The sequence below is a fragment of the Otolemur garnettii genome, unplaced genomic scaffold, assembly GCF_000181295.1.
Source record: "Otolemur garnettii isolate 467f Iridium unplaced genomic scaffold, OtoGar3 scaffold00020, whole genome shotgun sequence".
Lineage (NCBI taxonomy): Eukaryota > Metazoa > Chordata > Mammalia > Primates > Galagidae > Otolemur > Otolemur garnettii.
In genome coordinates, this window is record NW_003852415.1 from 5,264,316 (window position 1) to 5,289,169 (window position 24,854).

General features: G+C 42.9%; 1 protein-coding gene across 1 annotated transcript in view; it reads left to right on the top strand.

Moving 5' to 3' along the window:
• The window catches only part of NRXN3 (neurexin 3), a 1,203,771-nt gene that overhangs the window by 56,556 nt on the left and 1,122,361 nt on the right, over nt 1-24,854 (top strand). The window contains exons 2-3 of the mRNA XM_012803511.2: nt 13,372-13,810; nt 17,717-18,100. Of these exons, the coding sequence (XP_012658965.1) occupies nt 13,372-13,810; nt 17,717-18,100 (823 nt within the window). The remainder of the gene's footprint in view (nt 1-13,371; nt 13,811-17,716; nt 18,101-24,854) is intronic.

Below are 24,854 nucleotides of genomic sequence, written 5' to 3' on the forward strand. Positions count from 1 at the left end.
TTACGATCTGATCTCTTTGACATTACTCAGCCTACCACCGAGACAGGTATCTTTCCCTTTTTGCAGACTCAAAGCGCTCAATCTCCTAAGAACATGGTTTGCCTACAGACACACCTCATGAATAAGCAACTGATGGCCCATTTAGAAGAAGGCTGATGGTGCTGTCGGGAAGGGTCTAATGTAGATCAGTCCAGTGTCACTGAACAGATGTATTTGGTGACAGTCCCAGCACTCTTCATGAAAATCAACAGTTAATTAATACTTAATTGAGGAACTGATAAGTTTTTGGAGGAGCTGGTCTGAGTTCTGGGCAGCTGGATATGGTGGGTGGACCATGGGACAGTTGTTTGGGATCAGGTGTCCTCAGCTGGCTTGGCACTCACTCTTCTGTGTCCAGGAATAGCTCTTGCCATCTGTTTCATCAGAAGAGTCACGAAGGATCTAGATGGTCCCTGGGAGACAAACTGAGATGGTCTCAAGGCACCCCATGAACTCCTGGGTGGACCACTACCTGCAAGGTCAGAGCAGTGATTTTGCCAGCTCCTTAATTAGAGATTCAGTAGTTGAGATTAGGATGCAGTCACTTCCTATCTCCTCCACGTCTTCTCCCAGATGGCCTGGGGAGGATGTGGACCTGGGAGAGAACATCCTTACAGCTTTAACAGGTGCTCCTTCTTGAACATGCTTCACTTGTGCCTACTCGACCCTCACCTGCCAGCCAGAGCTATACATGGTAGAGACCATTGTTCCTGGTGACTTCTTTTATAATCCAACTAGCTAGGGAAGTTTGGTCAAAGGAAGGATCCTGAAGTTTTTCTCCTATTGTAAGGAAGGAGGAGAGCAATAGTTGGTGAGTGCACAGGCTCCGTTTCCATTCTGGTTGCATGACCTACTTAGTAGCTGGTGACTTAGGGCAGATATTAAAATCTCTGATTTCCAGTTTCCTCATCTGTAAAAGGAGGGTAATAGTAACCAATGCCTGCAATGCACCAGAACATATCTTAAGCACATTTTATATGCTTGCTCTTCTTATTCTCACAATTCTATGAGGTAAGTATCTATTGTTATTGCACTTCAAAGGTGAAGAAACTGAGGCACAGAGAGTTTAAGTAACCTTTCCAGGTTACACAATAACAAGCAGTAGAGCAAGGATTTAGGCCCAGATAGTTTGGCTTCAGCATACATGCTGCTAACCGTGTTTTATGCTGCCTCTTATGACTCAGTTGGTAAGAAGATGGAGTAGGATGGCCATCCACCCCAGGTCACCTTGGAACATTCTGGGTTACAGCTGTTGTCCAGGTGAATTATTAATAGTTCCCTCTTTTACTCACAAAAGTAGTATTGTGTTTTGGTTTGAGTATTTTTCACTTCAGGCTTAAGTAATTGTTATGTGTGAAGTGCTGAGAACAATGGCTGATGCACGAGCAGCCCTCTGTAAGGGGCTATTGCTATTTCTGTAAGTTAGCTATTGCTATTTCTGCTACTGCTACCACCACTGCCACCACCACCTTCAACCATCCCAAGTCTTGCATCCTTACACCTAGGGTGGGTAACCCAAGTTCTGCAAATGCGTATCAGAGGAACCATCGTTCCTAATTCCCATGCCCATAGCAGACACTACTTATTGATTATAGTAGAACAATCTTTTCTATTTTTTGTCCCAAGCAGCCCTTTTGAATGGATCCAGTTTGACATATGAAATTAAAATAATTTACCATATTTAGTTTCATTGTGTCTAAGAATTCAATATCCTAGTATATGGAGGATCTGAATTTAATCTGAGCTGATGCATTTCTCCACTTGTATTAAAACTTATTTGATTCCTAGAAGTGATGATGAATTTAGGGCCTCTTTAGATAACCTATTTCCCTTTGCTTCCAGTGTTCCTCTCTGGCTATTTCTCTATTGTTTTCCCTTTTTCTTTTATATAAATATAAAATAATTTTAATTCACAATAGTTTTCACTACCTGTAATTTTATATCTTACAATAAAAGACTATTGAAATATTATAGAAATTGGCACAATATAAATAAGGCAAAGAAGTGAGTCATCACAGGAATTATAGTTGGCACCTAAGCTCCACAGCTTAGAAAGGCTACCTTAAACATGATTTGTAAAAAAAAAAAAAAACATGATTTGTGTAACTGGTAGCGAAATTCATTTCAGGTTGGTTTTGCATCGCATGAGGGACCTCTAGTGGTTATCTGTGTCTCTGCAGATTTACTAAAGGGTGACGTGAAGTCATAGGTGCAAGTGCTGGGGTGATGTACCATCACCTTGAAATAGAGCCCCAAGGAAGGAGGGGGGCCTCTTTGTCGCATCATTCTTTATTTGGACATTAACAAAGAGCAAAGAAGCCTCTTTAGAAAAAGAAATCAATTTGAGCCCTAGCATTTCTATCTACATTATTGTCAGTCTGAACCTGACTCTCATTGGCTGTCTTCTGCATCAGGTTGGAAATGATTCTGTTATCAGCTTCCTGCCAGCACGGCATATCCTTCCTATCGCTTTCCCCACCTCTTCTGCTGATTGCAGAGGGGTTCTCTGGACCACTTTGAAAAGCCATCTGATTACGGCCTTCATTAGGCGAGAAGCAGAGATGCTTAGCAGGCCAGGCAAGAAATGGTTTGTAATTGCTTCTGACAGGCAGTACTCCTTTGCAGGTTGGTTGCTTAGCCATCAGGAAGCCATGTAGTTCTGGCCCATATGTATTTTTACAAATGAGTGGGTTTTACATGATAAGAGGCCCCCACCTTTGAGAACATTTTCATAGCCCCAGAGTTCTCCTAAACTTATTATCGGTCAGCACCTCTTGGAAATCTGTTCCTATCCATGATTCTGAACCAACTTCTGTCATCTGGCCTGCATAGAATAATTCCTTGCCTTGTGTGCTACTACTGTTTCCAAATTAACTATGCCGGAATTCCTAAAGGTCCTGTTTCATTGAATCTTTGTATAGTATTCTTTCCTCCTCTTTTGTCGTTGGGCCTTTCCTATAAGCTCTTTTTCCAAATGCTGTTTGGCATGGCTCGTGTCATCTATCTCCTTCTGGAGTGGCTGGTGGCAGCCAGAAGTTGATGGTTATGGCTAAAAGCTTCATTTTGGGGGCATCATTCTTTCTCTTTAAATCTAAGAATAGAAGATAAAGGCTCTGAGGTGCTGTTTCAAAACAACCATGTGTTTTTGATGGCAAGTCCAAGCTACACTGTCATATAAGTACACAGTAGCCCCTTGGCATACTCCAGAGTGGGAGGCAGTGATGGTGTTAGACTTTGCCAGCCAGACTCTTGGAGGATCTTACTAGAATGTGTGGTTGATTTTTTTAGTTCTGTTAATGTTCTACCAAGGAAGATGAACTGATGACAGTTCCACTCTGGGGTGGAGAACTTTACATACAGATGTCCTTAAAACTATGAGCACATTTCTGGAGCATGCACACCGGGAGAAAACTCCACTAAATATTCAGTGGTTCTGTCCAGTGCCTTTCAACCATCAGTGATAGGCTACCTTTCTCCATTCCCATGTCCTAACTTGTTGTCAAGAAGAAAAAACACAGAAACTTTGTTCTGCACTGTAGTTTTCAATGACTTGAAGGCATCAGGGAGTCACCCTTGTCATCTTCCTTGCTCTGTTCCTTCCCATTCTTCTACCTCCTCTGATAATCAGGTACTTTGTGGTAGGCACAGGAAGACACAGAATAGGCATAAGTTTCCTCCATTTGAGAAGCTCCCCATCTACTGAAGGAAAGAGACAGCACGAGGTGATAAATACAGTGATAGCGGTTAGAACATGACGCCATAGGAGCTGAGAGGAGTAAACCAGCTGAGGTGGGAGAGGAGGTGGTTTCCCAAAGGAGGTGAACCTCTCTGAACCGGGCTTCAGACAGTGAGTAGTTGTTATCCAGATAGAGAATCCAGGTATGCTTATCTATGGGATGGTTAATTGGAGGAACCGCAGAACTCCAGCAAGGCTGGTGATGATGGAGTGCGGTCTAGATTGGGATGCATCCTTTACATCATGCTTACAAGTTTTTATTTCATTCCAAATCTGAAGTAGAACCATTGAAGGATTTTAAGCAGAGAATGACATGTTATCCTCAAAGAAAACAGCGAGATAATTAGAGCCATTTCCAGTCCTTGGAATAAAAATAACAGTAGCTTCCTAACAATTCAGGAAGGTGCATTTTAAATTTTGTCACATTTCTGATCAAACTCCTTAAGCCTTCCTTTCTACTCTAGTGGTTACCTTTCTTTTCCCTAGTTGCATAAAGTATATATTTTTAGAGCTTTTCATAATCAAGTACCACCTACTCGTCTGATCTTAGCTGATCTGCTTTGTGAGATGTAACTTGCACTCTAGTCAGGTGGATGCCCCCATAAAATTTCTAAGGCAGAAGGAAATGCAGGTGTTCTCTGGGTGGGTCTCTTTAGTACATGAGGCAATACAAGAAAGGAGAGGATTTATCAAGCCTCTGCTACATGCCAGGCACTTTGTCAAATACTGGGAATGCATTGTGCATTTTACACAGCCTCTGTTTTCGTGAGGCCGGGGGAATCAAAACAGTGTCACTCCTGGGAAACAGGAGGACAAGAAATACAATCCGAGTCAAGTTTCTGGCCATAAGGCCTACTGCATTAATTGGCATGACAAATATATTTCACTCTAATTCTGATATGAAAAAATAATATCTCCCGGTGAGTTGGAGACATCCTCCAACTTTCTCTATACACTTGGGTAGCAAGGATTATGTCTCATGCCCCTTTGTCTACTCTGTGATCTTGAGCTAAAGATACAGTGGTTAATGAAAATATCTACATGGATGTTTTTGTTTCTAATATCCTTGTATAGCTACTCAATTCATAAAATTGGCTTTCCTGTTAGAGCAGCAGTTCTCAACCTGGGGGTTGCGACCCCTTTGGGGGTCTCCTGCATATCAGATATTTACATTATGATTCATAACTGCAGCAAAATTATAGTTATGAAGTAGCAATGAAAATAATTTAATGGTTGGGGGTCACCACACCATGAAGAATTTTATTAAAGGGTTGCAGCATTAGGAAGGTTGAGAACTACTGTGTTAGAGGATAACAAAGGTGGAGAACAGGTTCACCTCAAGTTCAAGTTCTCAGTGACTGAGTTCAGGCACCTCAAGTTAACCACCAGTGATTGGTGGTTAACTTTCTGGAGCATTGCCTTGAAAAGAATTCTGCATGCAATGGTTTTATCTGCATGCAATGGTAAAGGGAGTAGAGTACAATGGCATCAATTAATGATGACTGTCATCTGCCAGGAAAGGGAGGTAGAGGCACATGTTTGCCAACATGGCTCTGAGACGTGGGAGAGTTGTCTATCCAGTTATATGCAAAAAAATTCGCTAGCTACTAAAAAGCACTTTTTTTTTCTTTACCAGCCATTGACAAGGCCTATTTTGGAGAACTAAGGCCCATACTTGCAAGTTCATGTCTTATTTCTTTGGGTCTGTCTATGTTGAGTTCTTGTTTATTAATTTAGTAGAAGCTTTGTAGACACTGTAAAAGATGATGAATGCTGAATCAGCAAGTCTTACTCCCCTGGTAAATCGAGCCTTTAATGAATCCAAAATACCCCAGGAACTTGACTGGGTGGAAAATGTTTTCTATATGGATATATGGATACCTGGCAGTCTGTTCCTGATAAGACTTTTTAGATATGAAAGTTTTCCTTTTGAGAAGAATAAAACTGAGACCTTCATTCTGATTATGCTAAGGGTAGGATATCCTTCTTAACCTCTTGCTGTTTCCATCTGTATCTTGGCATAAACCTTTATGGTCATTTCTCTTTCCCAGAGACTCTATCAGGAACATTTCTAAGGCTAAGCTTAACTCGAGCACCAGTGGTAATGATTTGCACAATCACCAAGGCTCCTGAGCTAGCACCTATGGCCCTTTGATTCACAAGAGCAGATTAACTCGCTGGCCCACAGCTGTCTCACACTTTCTGGCGGGCGCACCAGCCGTGCCCAGATGACTAAATGGCTAGCAGCAGAATGTGGTAGGGACTGAGGATTTTGCTAGTTTAATATCAGTTTGCCTGATCTTTCCTATTATTACATCTTACCTTAGGTCCCTTTTATCTTTTTTGGTCACAACGGCCATAGATCAGATGGTGGCCCCAGGTAAAATCCAGCTTGCAGATATGTTTTGTTTGACCCACAGAGTATTGGCTCATACAGCATTTAAAAATTTTAATTGTCAACATTTTAGGACTGATTTGGTGTCAACTTTGTCTGATCTTTTTGACCTTTATTTTTCAGCTCTAAAACTTGAGACATAAAAAATAAAATAAAAGTTAAGACATTTTCCAGCTTCTGCCTTCCAAATCTGAAGCTCAATCCTGATGTTTTCTTTCTGGGGCTTGGTTTTCATCTTTGGCAGAACCTATTCCCACAATTAAAAGTATGAAAATGGTGACATCCATTGTATGTAGCAGTTGGAACTTTGAGCCCCAGGTTGGATGTTAGCGGCATCTCGCCAGGCAGCGTTAGTGTACTGACCCCTGTGAGCAGGACCATAGCTGCAGATGTGACTCTGGCCATGCCAGTTAGTAGGTTCTTCGGACTTTGGAAGCTGAGAGGACCATCTGCTGCCACATTTGTGCTTGGACTTCATTCACTGTTGGAGTTTTGGTCAGTGGTATCCTGTGGCAGAAAATGTTGTTAATGATAATAAATCCTAAATCTGCACAAGTGAATGGGAGGGGATGTAGGAGAAGATAGAGAGAGACGAAATGGCCACCATTTGCATATATATATACATATACACATGTATATATAACTCATGAATGTCACATTAGGCAATTAAGTATTTATATAGTGTGTGTGTGTGCATATATATGCACATTATATATAAGTAATTATAGACTTCATTAAATCCTGACTCTGTAATTAATTGTAGCCCTACCTTCTGAGTTGACAATTGACTTAGAAGTTATCCTTAGGGAAAATCTTTACTTCCTAATGACTCCATGCCCAGCTATACTATTGATTGAGTTCTGACTTTTCACAGAAAATAATAAAATTAGTAGTAATGACTACCACTTATGATGTGCTTATTAAGGGCCAAAAACTACGTCAAGTACTTTAACATGTAGTACTATCATCTCATTTATTTCCTACAATCCTTGTGGTAAGACTTGTTATCTGGCTCGGTGCTGGTTGCACAGTGGTTACGGCACCAGCCACATACACTGAGGGTGGAAGGTTCAAACTTGGCCCGGGCCAGCTAAACAAGTGCAACAACAAAAAAAATAGCCAGATGTTCTGGTGGGCACCTATAGTCCCAGCTACTTGGGAGGCTGAGGCAAGCGAATCGCTTAAGCCCAAGAGTTTGAGGTTGCTGTGAGCTGTGACGCTATGGCACTCTACCAATGGCAACATAGTAAAACTCTCTCTTTCTCCGTCTCTCTCTCTCTCTCACACACACAAAAAAGACTTATTATCTATGTTCTACAGTGGAAGAACCTAGGCTAAGACAAATTAATTACTTTCCCAATGTTGCACAGCTGGTAAGGTTGGAGCAAAGCCCAAACCTTGTCCAGGGGGACCCCAAAGTTTAGAGTCTTAACCACTGCCCTATACTACAATTTGAGTCCAACATCTGATTTGGTATAAATAGGAGCATTTATTAAACATTGATATGTTCAGGAACTCTTTCAGATTTTAAAGGGTATAATGCATACTTTTTGCTCATAAGGCGTTTGAGGTATTTAAAAAAGATAAGATATATGCCTACTCAAAGATAACAAAGTTGTGTGTTTTGAGTAACAAATGAGCGGAGTGGACAGTTTATAGGAGGAAGAAATCATAGCACACCTGATTTGTTGGTTACCTGAGATTGTGTCACAGCACTTCTTAGTCACATCTTACCCTGAGTAGGAATGTCACACAGCAAGATTAGCCTACACGTTGTATCTAGTGGCTGCACCATGCTAGAAGCTGAAAAGAAAAGGCTCATTTTATTACTACCTTTTGTCAAAGGATTAACTTTAGCTGGAGGATAAATATATCCTTGTTTTTTTGCATGTTGCATGCATACGTTGTTGCTCCACACATAGATATACAGTTGAAAATCTTTATTAGCATTTGTAGTAAACACTGCTCCACTCAAGGCACCTTAGTACTTGTTTTTCCACTATTCCATTTTGTCCAACGTCGATACTCTGGAAATGTCCTCCCCCTCCCCCCTGCATCCTTATCTTCTAATATCCTCCATTGACCTGGAGCAGAGCAATGGTGCTGAGTCATCAAACAATGGGCCCGTGAATGATATAGTCCCGTAAGCTGACATGGTGGTGGTATTGGCCTAGATGTATTGAAATTGTCCTATATGTAAACTCACAAGAGATTGACGATACTTTAAAAACAAGAGAAAGGAAGACCATGTGGTAAACGTCTTATTCCTTGACAGAAGGAATAGTGCCAAGAGGCCATCTGGGCACTGCAGGGCACATACCCACACCCCCTCGTCACTTCTGTCCCCTTACTGGAATGCATAGGGTTTGACATTTACAAAAGAACATGTGGAAACGTGTTCTCAGGAAGTTGGCCTGGGACAAGAGGGAAGAGGCAGAGAAGAAAATTCTTCTGTGAGTGGGGACTGTTGTGAACTCTTACATTTATTCTCAGAGTCCTGCCTTAGGACTTGATTACCATAAAGGAGTTTAACGTAAAAAATGCATCATGTAGGATTCGAAGAGTCTCTTTTTCCAGCCAAGGCAAGTGGTTTGGGAAATAGGATAGACAGCTTCATCCGGTGCACGTAACATAAGGATTCTCATTTATCAAATGGTGGGACTGAGTGACCCAACTAGCCAGGGGAGGCCTGGAATGCGTTAGGATGTAGGTCCTGGTGAAGGTGAACCATGTAAAGAGGCTGGTGAGGAGAGGAAGGCACTGGCCTGGGAAACCCGGTGAGCACACACAGGCACTAACACCTGAGTTCATACTGAGGCCTCTAAGGCAACTTCTGCACGGGAGGTATGAGAATCGATTGGAAAGGGACTGTACCTATGGTCAAGGGCTTTATATTTCTAGATGGAGCTGAATGTGGTTTTTGTGCTTGAATGAGAAATGTTTGCCTTGTGTATGGGCATGGGCTATAGGGGAACATAGAAACCGTCACCTTTGACTCATAGCCTTGCCGTGGTTTAGTAGGAGAGATAGAGGGTTAAATCCTGGTTATGCAGTTAATGTGCTGTGTGATCTCGGGCAAGTACCTCCCCCCTCCTCTGAGCCTCATGTCTGTGAAACAGGGCTAATGCCTGTTCATTTTGGATGAGAGCCTGGCACGTGGTAGGCTCCCAGTAGGTGATAACTATTTTGATTATAATTTCCCTCTTGTATCGCTTGCCTTACTCCTGGTATTGCTCCAATGTGTCTCTGCATCAATGATTATGGAGAAGTACAAGTGTATTTGTTCTGAGGGACTTGGCGTCAACTCTGAGGCTCTGTCTTCAGCTCTTTTACTGGCTGGTCTCCTGAGCATGAGTTACAAGTTCAAACAGCTGTCTTTACAAGTGGGGTAGTTGGAACAGCTTGTCACTCTTTGTGACTCTGCTGCTCCACCTCTCAGGCTGTGACACCTTCCCCCATGGGGAGTCACTTCTGCTTTGTCTTTAATTGCTCCTAGTTGAGGCGACTTGTCAGAGAAGGCTGCTTTCTGTCACTCGATGCCACATCTCTTCCTAGTTTAGTCAGTCAGTTGGGGGACATCCATTGACTTGAGAATCTGAGTTTACAGAAAACTCTGTGTCAGATATTAATTTGCCTTATAAAAGGGTCCAGGCCCTGTCACACTTACCTCGGGCATCAGCGCACTTTGGTATGGCCATGGTCTGTGCAGAGTGGGTGGGTAGGTGGGTGCAGAAGCTGAAGATGCCAAGATCCTTGCCCTTCTGTCCCTTTTATCTGGGAAGGAGAACCTCAGTTCAGGGCTCTATTACTTTCTAATAGTGCCCAACACTGCTGGAGATGAAGATATGTTATGTCTTCCTAGCTTTATATGCCAGTGTAGAATTTTCTATTTCCTACCAACTATAGCAGTGGTTCTCAACCTTCCTAATGCTGCAATGTATTTTCATTGTTAAAAAGGGGCTGCAACAGGTTGAGAACCGCTGGGGTATAGCATCCCCTTTGATCTAGACAACAGCTCCAGGGGGAGAGAGGGGACAGTTTGTAGAACAGGTATTAAAGCTCCTACCTTTGGGAATAAATGAAACAGGACTCAGGAGGGTTACCCAACTGTCAGTGGGAATGGTGTGGGCTCTTTTCTCATCATGGTAGCTCCACATAAGTGGTCAGGTCAACTCAGGGCCTATAGAGATAGAGAGCTCACCTTCAAAGAGCCTTCAAGAGAAGTCTGGTTATCTCTGGCCAGTTGCTGGGCCTGGATTCCTCTGCCCATTTCCCAAGAAATCTTTATTTTGTTATCTACTTTCTGTCCCAGTCTCACTGTGTACTGCTCTCACAGAAGAGTTTCTCTTCACAGCTGCTGTATCCCTTTGAAAACACTTTTTTCCCTTCTTTCTTTCCTTCTGTCCTCAGCCTCCTGTAGGGATATCTGAGCTCTCTTTCTATTTATTGTTCAGTGGAGCCAAGCATCTGTCTGTCCCTTTGGGATGAACCATTGTTAAACATTAATAATTAACCTTTGCCAAGAGCTCTAGTCGTAGCATTTAACCCAAATGCAGGAAAAGCCAAAGTTTAGGTAGGCATCAGGATCTCACAGCTGAGGCATAAGAATGGGGCTTATAAAGGAGAAGCTGTCAGTCATTAAACTTTTATGATTCCTTTTCATGTTCAGTCACTTGAATGACTGCCTAGGGACGCTGCAGTATTTCCCTGTGCACAAGGTCAGTCCAGAGCAAACAAGAAATTCAGCCTTTGAATTGTGAAGTTGAGCATGCATGATCTTCCATGTGAGGTTAAAGATGATCTTCACCAGGGCTGAAAGTGGGGCCTGGTTCTGAGTGTCTACGGATTCCAGTCCTGCTCTGCCATTTATATCCACCATGCTCCTTAACTACTCTGCCTGTTGGTTTCCCCATCTGTAAAATGAGGGGGTGATTACAGGCATCTCAAACGGATGTCATCAGGTCAAGGGACAGTTGGTGTAAAATTCTTAGTAAGAAGCCTGGTAGTAAGTGCTCAATGAATGTTAGTATTATTTTCAATGTTCTTGAACGTAGGTAAGTCTATGGTCAAGGTGACATAATAGGTAAGGTATTTTAATATTTCATTATAGTTATCCATTACTCTTCTAATGCCTATTAGAAGGAAAATGACCCTGCTTGATTCTTTCTTGGTGATGGGGAGAGATGGAAAATAGTTCTGTAGTTGGATGTTAGGGATTAAATAATATATTCTGGAATGACCCATCCAATCTAACTTTCTCTCACAGAGCTAAAAAAAATGAGACTTATTTTGGCACTTAAGCCTTGTTTTTTGATTGAAAATGGAGCTAATAATACAAACTTCTAAGGGCTATGGAGGGGAAAATATGAGATTAACAGTAAGCACAACCACCCCCCAAATGGCTGAGACTTTCCTGCCTATAGTAAGTGGCATTTCTAAGTGTTTTACATATATTAAATCATTTTATCCTTACAAAATAGTTCACTCCTACATTCCCATTTCCAGAGAAGGAAACAGACCCAGAGAGGTTACTTTGTCAAGATCACACGGCTTAGAAGTAGTAGATGTAGAGAATCCCAATCTAAATCTGGTTCCTAACTGAAAGTTTGCATTAAATAATGTAAAGAGAAACAGCAAAGTGGTTGGTAGGGTAATACCCAAATCTTAGTCCCTTGCCCTTGCATTTTTTCTATTGTTGCAGTATGGAGATGACATTACCCAGAGAACAGAGTACCGGTCACCTTCCCAGAGCATTATATCAAAATTCACTTCTGATAAGAGTAAATTTTTTTTAATTCTAATTTTGGAGAACAAGAATAATTCTTGCTTTTATATGGATTACACCTGGTTTAGAAAGCCATAATTGATTTTTTTAATCGGCATCTTCACCTTCTCCATCACTCACCACCCCCCCACCCCCACTCTACAGGACAATGGCCATGGCTGTGCAGAGTATATGGTACCTTAGGTGGGGCACAGACACAGGAAACCCTGCTGTACCCTCTTACAAGGCAAATTGTCATCTGGCATAATGTCCTTTGTAAAAGCAGACTCTCATCTAAATAAATGTCCCCAACTGACTGACTAAAGTAGGGTTTCATGTCTCATTCTAGCACTATACAGAGGGCACATGCAATGTGTAAAAAACACAGACTCCTGTCCCCACTGACTCTTAACTCTTGATCATTTTGGGCCAGGCATGGTGGCTCACACCTGTAATCCCAGCACTCTGGGAGGCCAAGGTGGGTGGATTGCTTAAACTCAGGAATTCAAGACCAGCCTGAGCAAGAGCAAGACCTCGTCTCTAAAAATAGCCAGGCATTGTGGCAGTTGCCTGTAGGCCCAGTTGCTTGGGAAGCTGAGGCAAGAAAATGACTTGGGCCCAAGAGTTTGAGGTTGCTGTAAGCTGTGATGCCATGAGACTCTGTTTCAAAACAAACAAACAAACAAACAAACAAACAAACAAAAAATCCTTTTTTAAAATAATAGATCCACATGGCTTAAAAAAAAAATCAAACAATACCAGAAAGTACTGTGAAAAATAAGTCTCCCTTCACTCCTAAATACTAATCTCACAAATCTACTCCCCAGTAAAAGTTTCATAGTTCAAAAAAAGTTTTATGCTTATAGGAGCATATGTATACATAAAACCTCCTCACCCTCCTCCATATATTTTTACACGATGATAGCATAAGGCACATTCTGCCCTGTTTCTACTAATTTCTCTTAATGATATGACTTGGAGAACTTCTACATCAAAACCAAAAGCAATTCCTCATTTGTGAGGGCTGTATCATATTCCATTACAAAGATGTGTCCTCTGTTATTGATGGTCATTTAGGTTTTTTCTGATCTTTTACTAAGGATGATTCAGTAAATATTTTAGTATGAAATTTTTACATCAGTGCAACTCAATCTCAATTTTGACATGCAAGCTCATATTATATAACTTTCTGACAACACAAGAAATTGGCCAGAAGAAAGCCAAAAGACATACCATGGAGAGATAGAGGCTTATTCAGCGCATATGTGCATACCAGACATGTCTTCAGATGCTTTTCTGAATCCTGTGTCTCATGTTCTTTCAGACTATTATTCCTGAAGCCTCTTCTTGGATCACTTTTCAGGGTGCCCAGTGAGTGATGGATGGATACTATTTGCAAGATTGATTCATATGGTCCTTTTGTTTGGCTTTTGACAGGTTGTTTATAAGAATAATGACATCCGTCTGGAGCTGTCTCGCCTGGCCCGGATTGGGGACACCAAGATGAAAATCTACGGCGAAGTTGTGTTCAAGTGTGAGAACGTGGCCACGCTGGACCCCATCAACTTCGAGACCCCAGAGGCTTACATCAGCCTGCCCAAGTGGAACACAAAGCGGATGGGCTCCATCTCCTTCGACTTCCGCACCACTGAGCCCAATGGCCTGATCCTCTTCACTCACGGCAAACCCCAGGAGAGGAAGGATGCGCGGAGCCAAAAGAACACAAAAGTTGACTTCTTTGCCGTGGAGCTCCTAGACGGCAACCTGTACTTGCTCCTTGACATGGGGTCCGGCACAATCAAAGTGAAAGCCACTCAGAAGAAAGCCAATGACGGGGAATGGTACCATGTGGACATTCAGCGAGATGGCAGATCAGGTAGGCAGAGGGTGTGGGACTGAGACCAGAGGAAAACTGTCGTGTCTGGGTTTGTTTCCTGGCTTTATAATTTTAATTTTGGCACTTGCATGTTTGTTGATTCTTTTGGCTGTTCTTTTTAATGGTTGTTGTTAAATTGTGTTTCTGAACAAGACACATGTCTCCTAGATGGCCCACATCCCCTACTCATCTCTCATGTCACTCACTTGCACACCTGTCTCAATAATAATTGAGACATCCAGGCATCTAAGGCATCTAAGGACAGTTTTACAAGTAGCATTTCCACTGCTACCAAAGCAACTGTCGTGTCACTGGTGTGATGCCCCTCCCCCCACTCTACCCCTGCTTAATTCTTCTTCTCATCACCATGGAAACCAATGGTGACATCACAGAGGCTGCATTAGGTGATTAGTCTGTAGGATAAGCCTCGCCATGTGAGAGCTTAATGCAACAATACACCCTTCAATAACTGACAAGAGCCATGTTGCACGGAGAAATTATGACAAGAAAGGAAAAGGCAAATTGATTTTTCCTGAAGTCGTGTTCAATTTAAAGGCTTCCTTTGGTGTGAAAGCCTATATTTCACTCTTTGCTCAGACCTCACTAACTCTCCCTTCCTCTTCATAACCTTTTACATTTGGTTTGAATGGCTTAGTTTGTTTCTGCAGCCCAGGATCAAACAAGCTCGCCCTAGGCAGTACATAGCCACTTTGGAATAGTAACTGAGAGGGGGAGGGGCACAAAGAGAGAGTCTGGGCTTGTTGAATGCCTGGACAGTCTGCCTGGCTTTCTGTGGACCGTGTGGTAATGAAGGTCGCATTCTGAGCTATCAGAAAGGGCATTTCCCCAAAAGCACTAATTAAAAGAACATTTGAATTTTAGACTCATCTCCTGATTCTCCAGTGAGCGAGGATATACTCAAGAAGGGTCTTGGCTACACGTCCTCTATTTGTAGCGATTCACGTTCCTGGTGAACATAGGAACGTCTTCATTTGGGTATTTTCTTTTTATGCTCATTTGGCCAGTCAGGAAAAGCAATAGGTTACCCCAAAAGGCTGAAGCCAAGAATGGCTGAGATTTGTGGGATGGCTTTTTTGCATAATTCCAGAACTAGAGGGATGACAGAGATGAGCAACATTGCCTTTAGGAAGGGCTGGATGGGTTCTGTGTCAAGGCCAGATGGGCTGCAGATTGCAGCCCTGGGTGTTTGATTGCCCAGTAGGAATCTTTATTGATTGTCTGAAATCTGATCAGAACCAAAGGGGCTTCCAATTTTATGAGCAAGAGTGAACAGTTTGTGCTTTTTTAACAGAAGAACACACATACAAAAGCAATTTCTCTTGAAGCTCAATCCTTCTCTTTCTCTGCGTGTGTGTGTGTGTGTGTGTGTGTGTGTTTATCAGTAAAAGGTCATTGGAACACTTTTGTTTTTTAAGACCATGTGTTTGGGGTCTCTGGAGTTGGGTCATGGTTGAAGTGTTTTGCATCTAACTAACCTAGACCTGGACACACATTAAAAGTTACCTGTGTAATATGCAGGCTAGAACACAAAACATTGCAATATGTTTATTTATGCTGATTCTAAATACTAAGTGCTTTTTCAAGTAGGGTAGTTATTCTGTTGTTGTTGTTAGAACCCTCCATGGATCTATTTTCAACAAATATGTTTGATTTCAGAAGCTATAGCATTGACCAATTCTTTGAAGTACTGATGAATTTGATCAAAAATTCACTATAAAATTCTACTGAGTAAACAAATACTTGTCCCGTGAAAGTAGTAAGACTTAAAATTTTAATACAATCTGTTCAACATTCATCTCTTCATGAGGATATTTCCTGGTATATTATTTTTAGTTATAAACCCATACTAAAATGGATCATCATAAAAACAAGTATATCTGTGTGTAGCATTCCCTCTCTGATCATCCTGGGGAAAAGTTATAACTGAGAACTGACCTAAAATAAAACTTCCATGATCGGGATCACCCCCCAGTTGGGGAAATGAGGCTTAAAACTTGATAAATGCATTTGAAACGGCTGTGGTCACACATTCAGAGGACAGATTTTCCTCTAGAATTTCAATTGGTCTTAGTATTCTCCTGACTTGGCAATAGATGTTCCTTCCTCCCTTAACTGGGTGATCACGTTAGCCCTGTGGACACAGGGAGGGTAAAGAAACCAAACTTTGCAAGACAGAAGATGGTAAGAGACAAAGACTTCAACTTGCTCATTTGTAAAATAGAAAATAACTCCCTCACAAGACTGCCTTGAGGTTCAAGTCCCAAAATGCACATAAAATAGTTAAAATGGTGGCCAGGAAACTATTGGTGCTATATTGGTTTTTGAAAGATTAAAAAACAAAATGACAAAGCATATTTCTCTATGAGAAAACGTTTGAAGAGAGTAGGGGAAGCAGATTGTGAGCTTAAACACCCCTCCCCCACCAAGCCCCTCAATATCCTTTCTCCTCTTCAGCTCTCAGGCTGCCTTTGTCATTCAGAGTCTGTGCCACATCTTGACCTCAGTTGCTCTCCTCAGCCCTCCAGGTTATATACCTTCCATAGCCGAGGGAGCTGAGACTCAGAAGTCAAGACTGGCTAACAGATGGCACAACCCAGTTTTCTTGGCACCAATAAAGCACTTTAAGAATAATAAACATATACATTTAAAATTTCTGGCAGGATGTTTATATATCACTTAGTCCATTTCCTTAATTTTATAGTTCCAGAAATTGAGCTGTAAAGTAATTCAGAGACTGGCCGAGGGTCAGAAACCATTTAGAACTAGCATCCCTGTACCCAAGTCGCCAGGTCAGCCTCTGGGTCTATAATCTCATTTGATGCCCTTAATCCCACTTCTGCCTGGGTCTGTCTTTTTCTCTGACTTTATCTCCTGGTCACTCACTCTTAACCCCTTCACTCTAAGCCACGCTTCTTCCTACCGCAGGGCCTTTGCAGGTGACATTAACTGTCAGCCACCTACAGAAGCCTTCACTGACCATACACTTCAAAGCAGAAGCTATGAATGATTGCCATATCACCCATTTTATTCTCTCCATCACCTGTCTTGGCTAATTTCTCCTGTGTACTGGCTTGTTTATTTTCTGCCCCTCTGTATGGGATCTTCAGCTCTGACAGGAGGGATATGGCTATGATGTCCATCTCTGTGCCTAGAACTATACCTGAGTCAGAGCACATGTTCAAGCATATTTATTAAAGGAACAAATAAACTTGTTTTAATTAAAATGTATCAAAGGGAATGCTCAGAATACTCTCTGGAAGATACAGTAGTGGTTGCCCAGTCTAGAGGGCACCAATGCGTGGAGGGAGAAACAGAAGAGAACGTTCTATCCTTTGGGAGAAGAAAACTCAAGTGAACACTCATGAAACTCTTTCTGCCCCCATGCATTGTTGGAAGAACTTATATGTAAAGTTAACTCATTTAATCATAACACCAACCTGTGAGGTGGAGGTAATTACATTCCCATTTTACAGATGGGAAAACTGAGAATCGGAAAGGTGATGTCACTTCTGCAAAGTCATACAGCTGGTACAAGTTAGAGTTGGGATTTAAACACGGGTGGGAACTGCGCCGCTCTCAACCTGCGGGTTTGCTACCTCTGGGTCAAAGCTGTTAGGCTGAGAAACGGTACAGTGGGCGATGGGTCTCTGGGACGTTTCGGGGTCTTTCTAAGGGCCGAGTTGTCTTAGCTGGCAGGGATTGGAATGAAATGGCCTGTGTTGTCCTTTCTCCCAGCTTGCAGCATTTTATTCCCTTGCTGGTAGTATTCTCTCCCAGTCCGGTCGCACCAGTCTCAGAAGTTACCTGCCGAGCCCCTTTGATTTGACTGATCAACTGATTGGCCTCACCTGAGACTTTGTAGCTCACTCTGCTCTCCCGCCGCAGGTACCATCTCGGTGAACAGCAGACGCACGCCGTTCACCGCCAGCGGGGAGAGCGAGATCCTGGACCTGGAAGGGGACATGTACCTGGGCGGGCTGCCCGAGAACCGCGCGGGCCTCATCCTCCCCACCGAGCTGTGGACCGCCATGCTCAACTACGGCTACGTGGGCTGCATCCGCGACCTGTTCATCGACGGGCGCAGCAAGAACATCCGGCAGCTGGCGGAGATGCAGAACGCAGCGGGTGTCAAGTCCTCGTGCTCGCGGATGAGTGCCAAGCAGTGCGACAGCTACCCCTGCAGGAACAACGCAGTGTGCAAGGACGGCTGGAACCGCTTCATCTGCGACTGCACCGGCACCGGCTACTGGGGGAGGACCTGCGAAAGGGGTGAGTCGCCCTCGGGGCGGGTCGGAGTGGGGGGAGGTTCCGGCTGTGTTCCGTACAGCCCACGCCTTTCTGCCTACCTGAGCTTGCTTTCCTCCAAAGAAGAATTTGGGGGGTTTACTGAGATAGAGTCTCACTCTGTTGCCCGGGCTAGAGTGCTGTGATGTCAGCCTAGCTCTCAGCAGCCTCAGACTCCTGGGTTCATGTGATCCTCCTGCCTCAGCCTCCTGAGTAGCTGGGACCACAGACTCCTGCCATAAAACCCCGCCATTTCTTACTATTTTTAGTGGAGACAGAGTCTCGCTCTTGCTCAGGTTGGTCTCCAACTCCTGAGCTCAAGCTATGCTCCTGCCTCAGCCTCCCTGAGTCCTAGAATTACAGGCCTGAGTCACAGATCCCGGCCAAAATTACACTTTCTAGTTCTGAATGATGGATTTGTTTGGTAGGATTGGGGTGCAGAAATATTAGCATAAATATCACCATGGTGATGATACCCGTTTGATTAAGTATTTTTGATTTAGAGTGGGCAAATGATTCTTTTTGGGGATTCCACGAGGGCTAACCAACTAACTGGCTGTTCATTTATTCATTCAGCTCTTACTTCTTTAATGCTTTCTACGTGCTTACTTCTGAGTTGGACTTAGAAATACAGTATGGGAAAAGATAGATCCATCCCAGTCCTTATGGGGACTGCTGCTTAGTGGAATAGTTAGCTATTAAGTCATTAATTACAAACATGGTGAGTTTTATGAGAGGCAGTATGATGTATTGGTTAAGGACATGAACCCTGGGGCCAGACTGGATGAGAAATCTGGCCCTCATGGAGTGGTTTGAACTTCACCAAGGCAATCAATATTTTTGAGGCTTGGTTTCCACATTTGTAAAATGGAGATAATCATTGAGTTAATAGGGTCCTGACATGTGGTGAGCATTTAATACATATTAGTGATTATCATGATCACGATTATTGTCATCAGCATCACTGAAAAGAAAGCACAGAGAAATTTGGGATGCCCTTTCAAGGAGACCCAAGGTACTGTAGGGGTTCATATAAAGCTTTTGCAAAGATGAAATATGTGAACTAAGACTTGAATTAAGAGCAGGAGTTAGCTTGGCAAAGAAGTTGGGGGAAGGATTGCTGCCAGGACAGAAAAGGACGGCATGTGCCAAGGGACAAATGTGAGAGACCGGGCACAACCGAGGAGCTGAACAAAGTCCAGAATGGGCTGGAAGCTTTGTTCCTTTCTGAAAAAAAAGTTCAGGATGGAATTGGGGGTGGGAGAGGAAGGGTATGAGATGTGGCTGAAGAGGTGGGGGCTGACCCTTGAGAACAGGCCAGAATGCTGGGAGAGCCCTTTTCCTTTACTACTTTAGCATCCTCCTTTTGGACTGATTTATAGTTTGGGCAAAGGGCAGAGATAAAGGTAATAAAAAGGTTAATATCAAGTCAAGGAGACTCCAGCCCATAAGCTATAACCAGATTGCAGCTTGGTCTGGTTTTTCATGTTCCTGGCCCACAGACTTAAGCTGGGTTAAGTCAGCCTCTGGGTTGTCAGCCTCAGTTTTTTTATGGAAGGAAAGTGCATATAGTTACCAAGATTTTGCTGAGGGAATAGCTCTACGGTGTTGAGGATATTGCATCTGTAGTAGATATAGTTCAGCCCTCGAGAGGCTTATTTATTCAGGCGAGAAGTCAAGACATCTACACAAGAAGGCCTAATGAAATGATTCAAGGCAGCAGTGTGGGTTCTGCTGGTGAACCAGAGCAGGAGAATGTGAAGATTCAGAGAAGGGAAGTATGTCTTGAGGAGAGACCCAAAGGGCCTTATGCCTAAAGACCACCTGTGATCAGAAATTATTTAACTATCAGAATCCTGGTGATAGGACCAGAACTCAGGACCAGCTCTGGAATCGGGGCTGTGTGACCAGTGAGAAGGTATAATATTTCCAAGGTCAGGTTTTGTGAGGTCAACTATGTTACTAGTTAAGGTGTATTTCAAGAAAACTACAAATCTTTCTTATAGTCAGACCAAAAACAGAGCTCAGGACATTGGGACAAAGGAGAAAAAGAGAGATTTCCTGGAGTGGATGGAATTTAAATTCAGATTCACTGAATTTTAAAAGCAGCAACTCCAGCACATGAGCTAAGAGGAGGAAGTAACCATTTGGAACAGAAATAAGCCACGTGGGTCTGGTTAGCCTGTCAGGTGTCTGAGCTCTCTCCAAATTTCTCTGTGGTGTAGTCTACCCTGGTGCTTGTTGGGGGAAACAGAAAGATCCTTCTGCCTCTGACATGCATGAGACAGGTTTGGTATAAGCCAAGGTGTTGTGGGTCTTTCGCTATCTGCACAGGCAGTGTAAGAACCAAAGGTCACCTTGGACATCTCACTTCTTCCTTTTGGGTCTCTTCTTAACTCAAGGGCCTTGTGGTTGCTGGAGGCAGCAGCAGTGCAAGGTGTCACTGAGCTTACCTATTCCAAGGACAAACCCATGGGAGTTGGTCCAAAATTTGCCAAGTGCAATGAAAGTCACTGCATCTTTTACATTGTCACTTCTGACTAGTCATTTAAGGGCAGCTGATTGGGGATATATGAGGGACAATTATTCTTGGTACAGTGCAGCTTCGAGTCATCCATTCTGGCCAAATGAGAAAGAGCTTAGCAAATGGGAGACATTTGATCTATATATCGTTCAAATCCCAGACGGTGCCACTGATTATTTTGTTCCCCCACTAATTGTTTTTTGCCCCTGTATTGTTCCTGACACCATGTTCAGAATGAATCAGTGGAGTGTGAAAATAATAGGACTCCACTCCGCTAGCATAGAAAATAGAGCTTCCCAAAGACATTGTTTTTCTTTATTGAAACTGATTCCTCAGTGGAGAGACTCTTGAGTATTTTTTCTTAATCTTTCCTGCCTACAACAAACATTGGTTGAAGCCCTTCTGTGATTCAAGCACTATGTTTGATCCTGGAAATGAAAAAATAAAATAACAACAAAAATCAGATACAGCTCCTACTTTTGATCGAGGGGTGTAGAGTCCTCTCCCAGAAACAGAGAGTGATGTTTAATTGTATGGCAGATGTTATTTTGGGTGTCCTAAGGAGAAAAGTAGAACAAATAGGTGAGAACAGCCACTTCTGTGTAGGGAAGGGATGGTAAACAGAGGATGACCCAAGGCTTCTTGGATTTTCTCGGCCCCTATTTCTAACAAAGTCATTGCCTTTCTCTACTGCTGATCTTCACTATCCACTCTAGGCATTTCTGAAGAGTGATGAGAAAGTGGTGGACATCCTATTCATATGGGGGCATGATCCACTTTGGATGAAGGAATGCTGCCCCATCCGTAATGCCATCAACTTGGTCACTGAATTTACCATGCTCTCTCTGATTTTATCATTCCAGAAGCCTAGAATTTATAATTTGTTTGAGATAGGATAAGCCTAAGACAATTCATAAGGCTATGAGTCCCACTGAGCTCAAAGAAGCTTCCTAAGGGGTGAGTTCCTTGACCTTGCTGGCCCTGGAAAGAGCCACTTGTTTGTACAAAATGTAGAAAACATAAGTGGGATGCTGACAACTGGAATTCAGAGTTGGCCGTGGCCCAGGTCAGATAACTAGATCAAAATAGAGTGAGGACCATGCAAAGTGAATAAGCAGATCTCTCTAAGAGAGGACTCTAAGATCAAAGTTGTTAGCCAAAGACAAGAGAAAAAGGCAAAGGAACTGGGACGTATCTGGGTAGGTAAGAGTGAGATTAACCTGCATGGCTCTCTTATAGTAAGTTTGACTGACTCTTGGTTCTACCCTCATGAGAGTGCCTTTGCCTATGAAGATGAGGAACTCTAAATCTGTCTGACATCTGAACATTATTGTGATAGTTAGATTTTTTCTTAATTCTAAGACAATGTAGATGCCTTTACATATCCCAATTGTTCAGTCCTAGCTATTTTGGTTTTCTGTTCATGGTAATGTAGGAGACATCCCCATGACTGGAAGAGAAAGGGCCTGTTTTAGCTGCTTCATTCTAATCAATTGGCTGAAATGCTTTATTTAATTCTACTGGAAGACCACCTGCCATCCTGTGACAGCCTGTCCGAGAGAGGATGGTCTAGCTTGCCTTTAGTCTATTATAGAGTTCTTCTCTTAAGAAGATATGGTCATTTGGCCTGGGAGGCATCTTCTCCTTGCCAGTGGAGCCAAACAGTTTAGTACAATTGGTGAGAGTGAAGTCTCAGTAAGGCAAGGCCAAGGGCTTATTTGTAGAACATTGAGTTTAAATTTGAGGCCACTGCTGATTCTGTCCTCTTTCCTACATGGTTTTTTCTAAATGTATGCTAGCTTTTATTTGGACAAAATGGGCAAATAAGGCTCAGTACAAGTTCATCCCTATGTTAAGAAAAGTAACCTACAGTGCAGTGTTTGGGGCCTTGTGGCTAATGGCACGAATTTTGGAGTCAGGCAGACCTTGCTTCCTGTGCAGGTTCCGTTACTTACTAGCAAGGTGATGGACAGTGCGTACTTAATTCTTCTAAATCTCAGTTTGTTTATCCGTGAAATGGAAGTGCTACACCTACTGGGACAGGTCCTTTCAGTTGCAAGCTACAGAATCGACTATGGCTAACAGAGCCAACCAAGTGAATTTACTGGATGCTTATTGAGCAAATGAAGAGCTCACTAACTATGTCTTAGAAGGAGAAGCAGAGCAGCTCTGGGAAACCCTGGGCACCATGATAGAGGTTCCCTGACCTCCAGGTTCTGGATTTTTCTATTCAGAGTTTGCATTTTCCAGAAGGAGAACCAATGTTTTCAATTTGATTCATCTTTCTGTCCCTCTACCATTTGGTTCTGTCTAGGTGAGCAGAGTTCCTGAGAATTTGGGAGATTCCCCCACATGTCCATAGTGAGGTGATTCCTTGACAGGGGATGTATTTGTGAGCCAAAATCATCCTACCCACTTCCTGTGGTTGTTAAAAACTAGAAGGAAAAAATGTTTTAAATTGTTAAACATAGTGGCTGGAAGCTGGCATATGGTATGCATGGTAATAGACTCTTGTTCATGGTACTTTTGAGGAGAGTGGGTCATGATCTAATAAGGAAAATCCAGTTGTTACCATACCCTATTCCCACTGGGACAGTGTCCTGCAGGGTACCAAGCCTTTTCCCTCTTCAGCTCTGTCTTGTTCACTCCAGAGCAAGTATTTGAGGTAAATCAGGCACCTTCCAAGAGGTCAGATGGAGGTTGACTTTTCTTTTTTTCTTTTTTTCTTTTTTTTTTTGAGACAGAGCCTCAAGCTATCCCCCTGGGTAGAGTGCCATGGCATCACAGCTCACAGCAACCTCCAATTCCTGGGCTCAAGTGAGTCTCCTGCCTCCGCCTCCCAAGTAGCTGGGACTACAGGGGCCCGCCACAATACCTGGCCATTTTTTTGGTTGCAGCCATCATTGTTGTTTGGCGGGCCCGGGCTGGGGATTCGAACCTGCCACCTTAGGTGTATGTGGCTGGTGCCTTAGCTGCTTGAGCCATAGGCGCCGAGCCGAGGTTGACTTTTCAAGTTCTTCTTTGGAAGGAGGTGAAACATCTGCGCCTCCTGGGAGGTGTCTATGCAGTGGAACAGCTTGGATCCTTTTCCAGGATTTTAAAAAAATTCCAAATTCTCCCCTGTGTTCAAATGCTTTACTGCCTGAGGTCTAGGGAATCAGCTGAATCACTAGCACTGGAGGCCACAGCAAATGTGTAGACTACTAGGCTGCCTTTAGGGCATTCAGTCTTAGTAATTGGAAAAAAAAATAACACTGTATAAGAATTACATGTATATTAAAAAAAAATTAGCACAGAAAAATAGCAAGAATTAAGAAAAAAAACCCACTTCACAAACATGAAAATTATTACCTTTTTGCTATGGTTTTTTAGTCTTTACCCAGTTATGTACAAGGTATTGTTTTCTTGTGTTTAGCTAATTAGCATGCCACATGTAAAATTGTGTGTCCTGTTCCCCCCATATCATACTGCAATCTGTAATTCCTCTTCCTGTTTATGTATTCTCCATGTGCACATATGATCTTACTGAATGATTCCCTTCGTGCTCTTTCATGGGTAAGGGCAGGGTACTTCGGCCGTAAGTCCACATCACATCTTGTTGCAGATGCCCGGTCCCATGGAGCTTCATATTTTTTTAATCCTATTTTTTTTTTTTTTTTTGTCACTCTTGCAGTCCACTGAAAGAAAATATTTCCTGGGGTCATGGAAACTGGATGCTTTAGAGAATATTAATTTGTAGAACCAAGAAAATGCAGTGGAGAGAGTGAATCTGCTCTTCTTGTGGGTCCTCGGGATTCTATTTACCTGATAGGCACACCAGCTGAAAATCAAAAATAATAGGTATTTTAAATTCTCTTAAATGACTCTTGATCCAACAGGGAAAGGCATGCACTCAGGCAGTGGTGGCTCCCTCTTCCCACTGATGGGCCCTCCTTTCAGGCAGTCCCCCTGATTTCTGCTGTGTGTTTCTGAGGTGGCACCACCAGCAGCAGCAGACTCTGCCTAGGGAGGGTAAGACATCCTCATTCTTGCATTGTGTCATTTGGATGCCACACAGAAATTATGACATCAGATACATGGATGTTACCTGTACCTAATCTTTGTTTTTTTTTTTTTTTTGAGACAGAGTCTCACTGTGTCACCCTGGGTAGAGTGCCGTGGCATTACAGCTCACAGCAACCTCCAACTCCTGGGCTCAAGCGAGTCTCTTGCCTC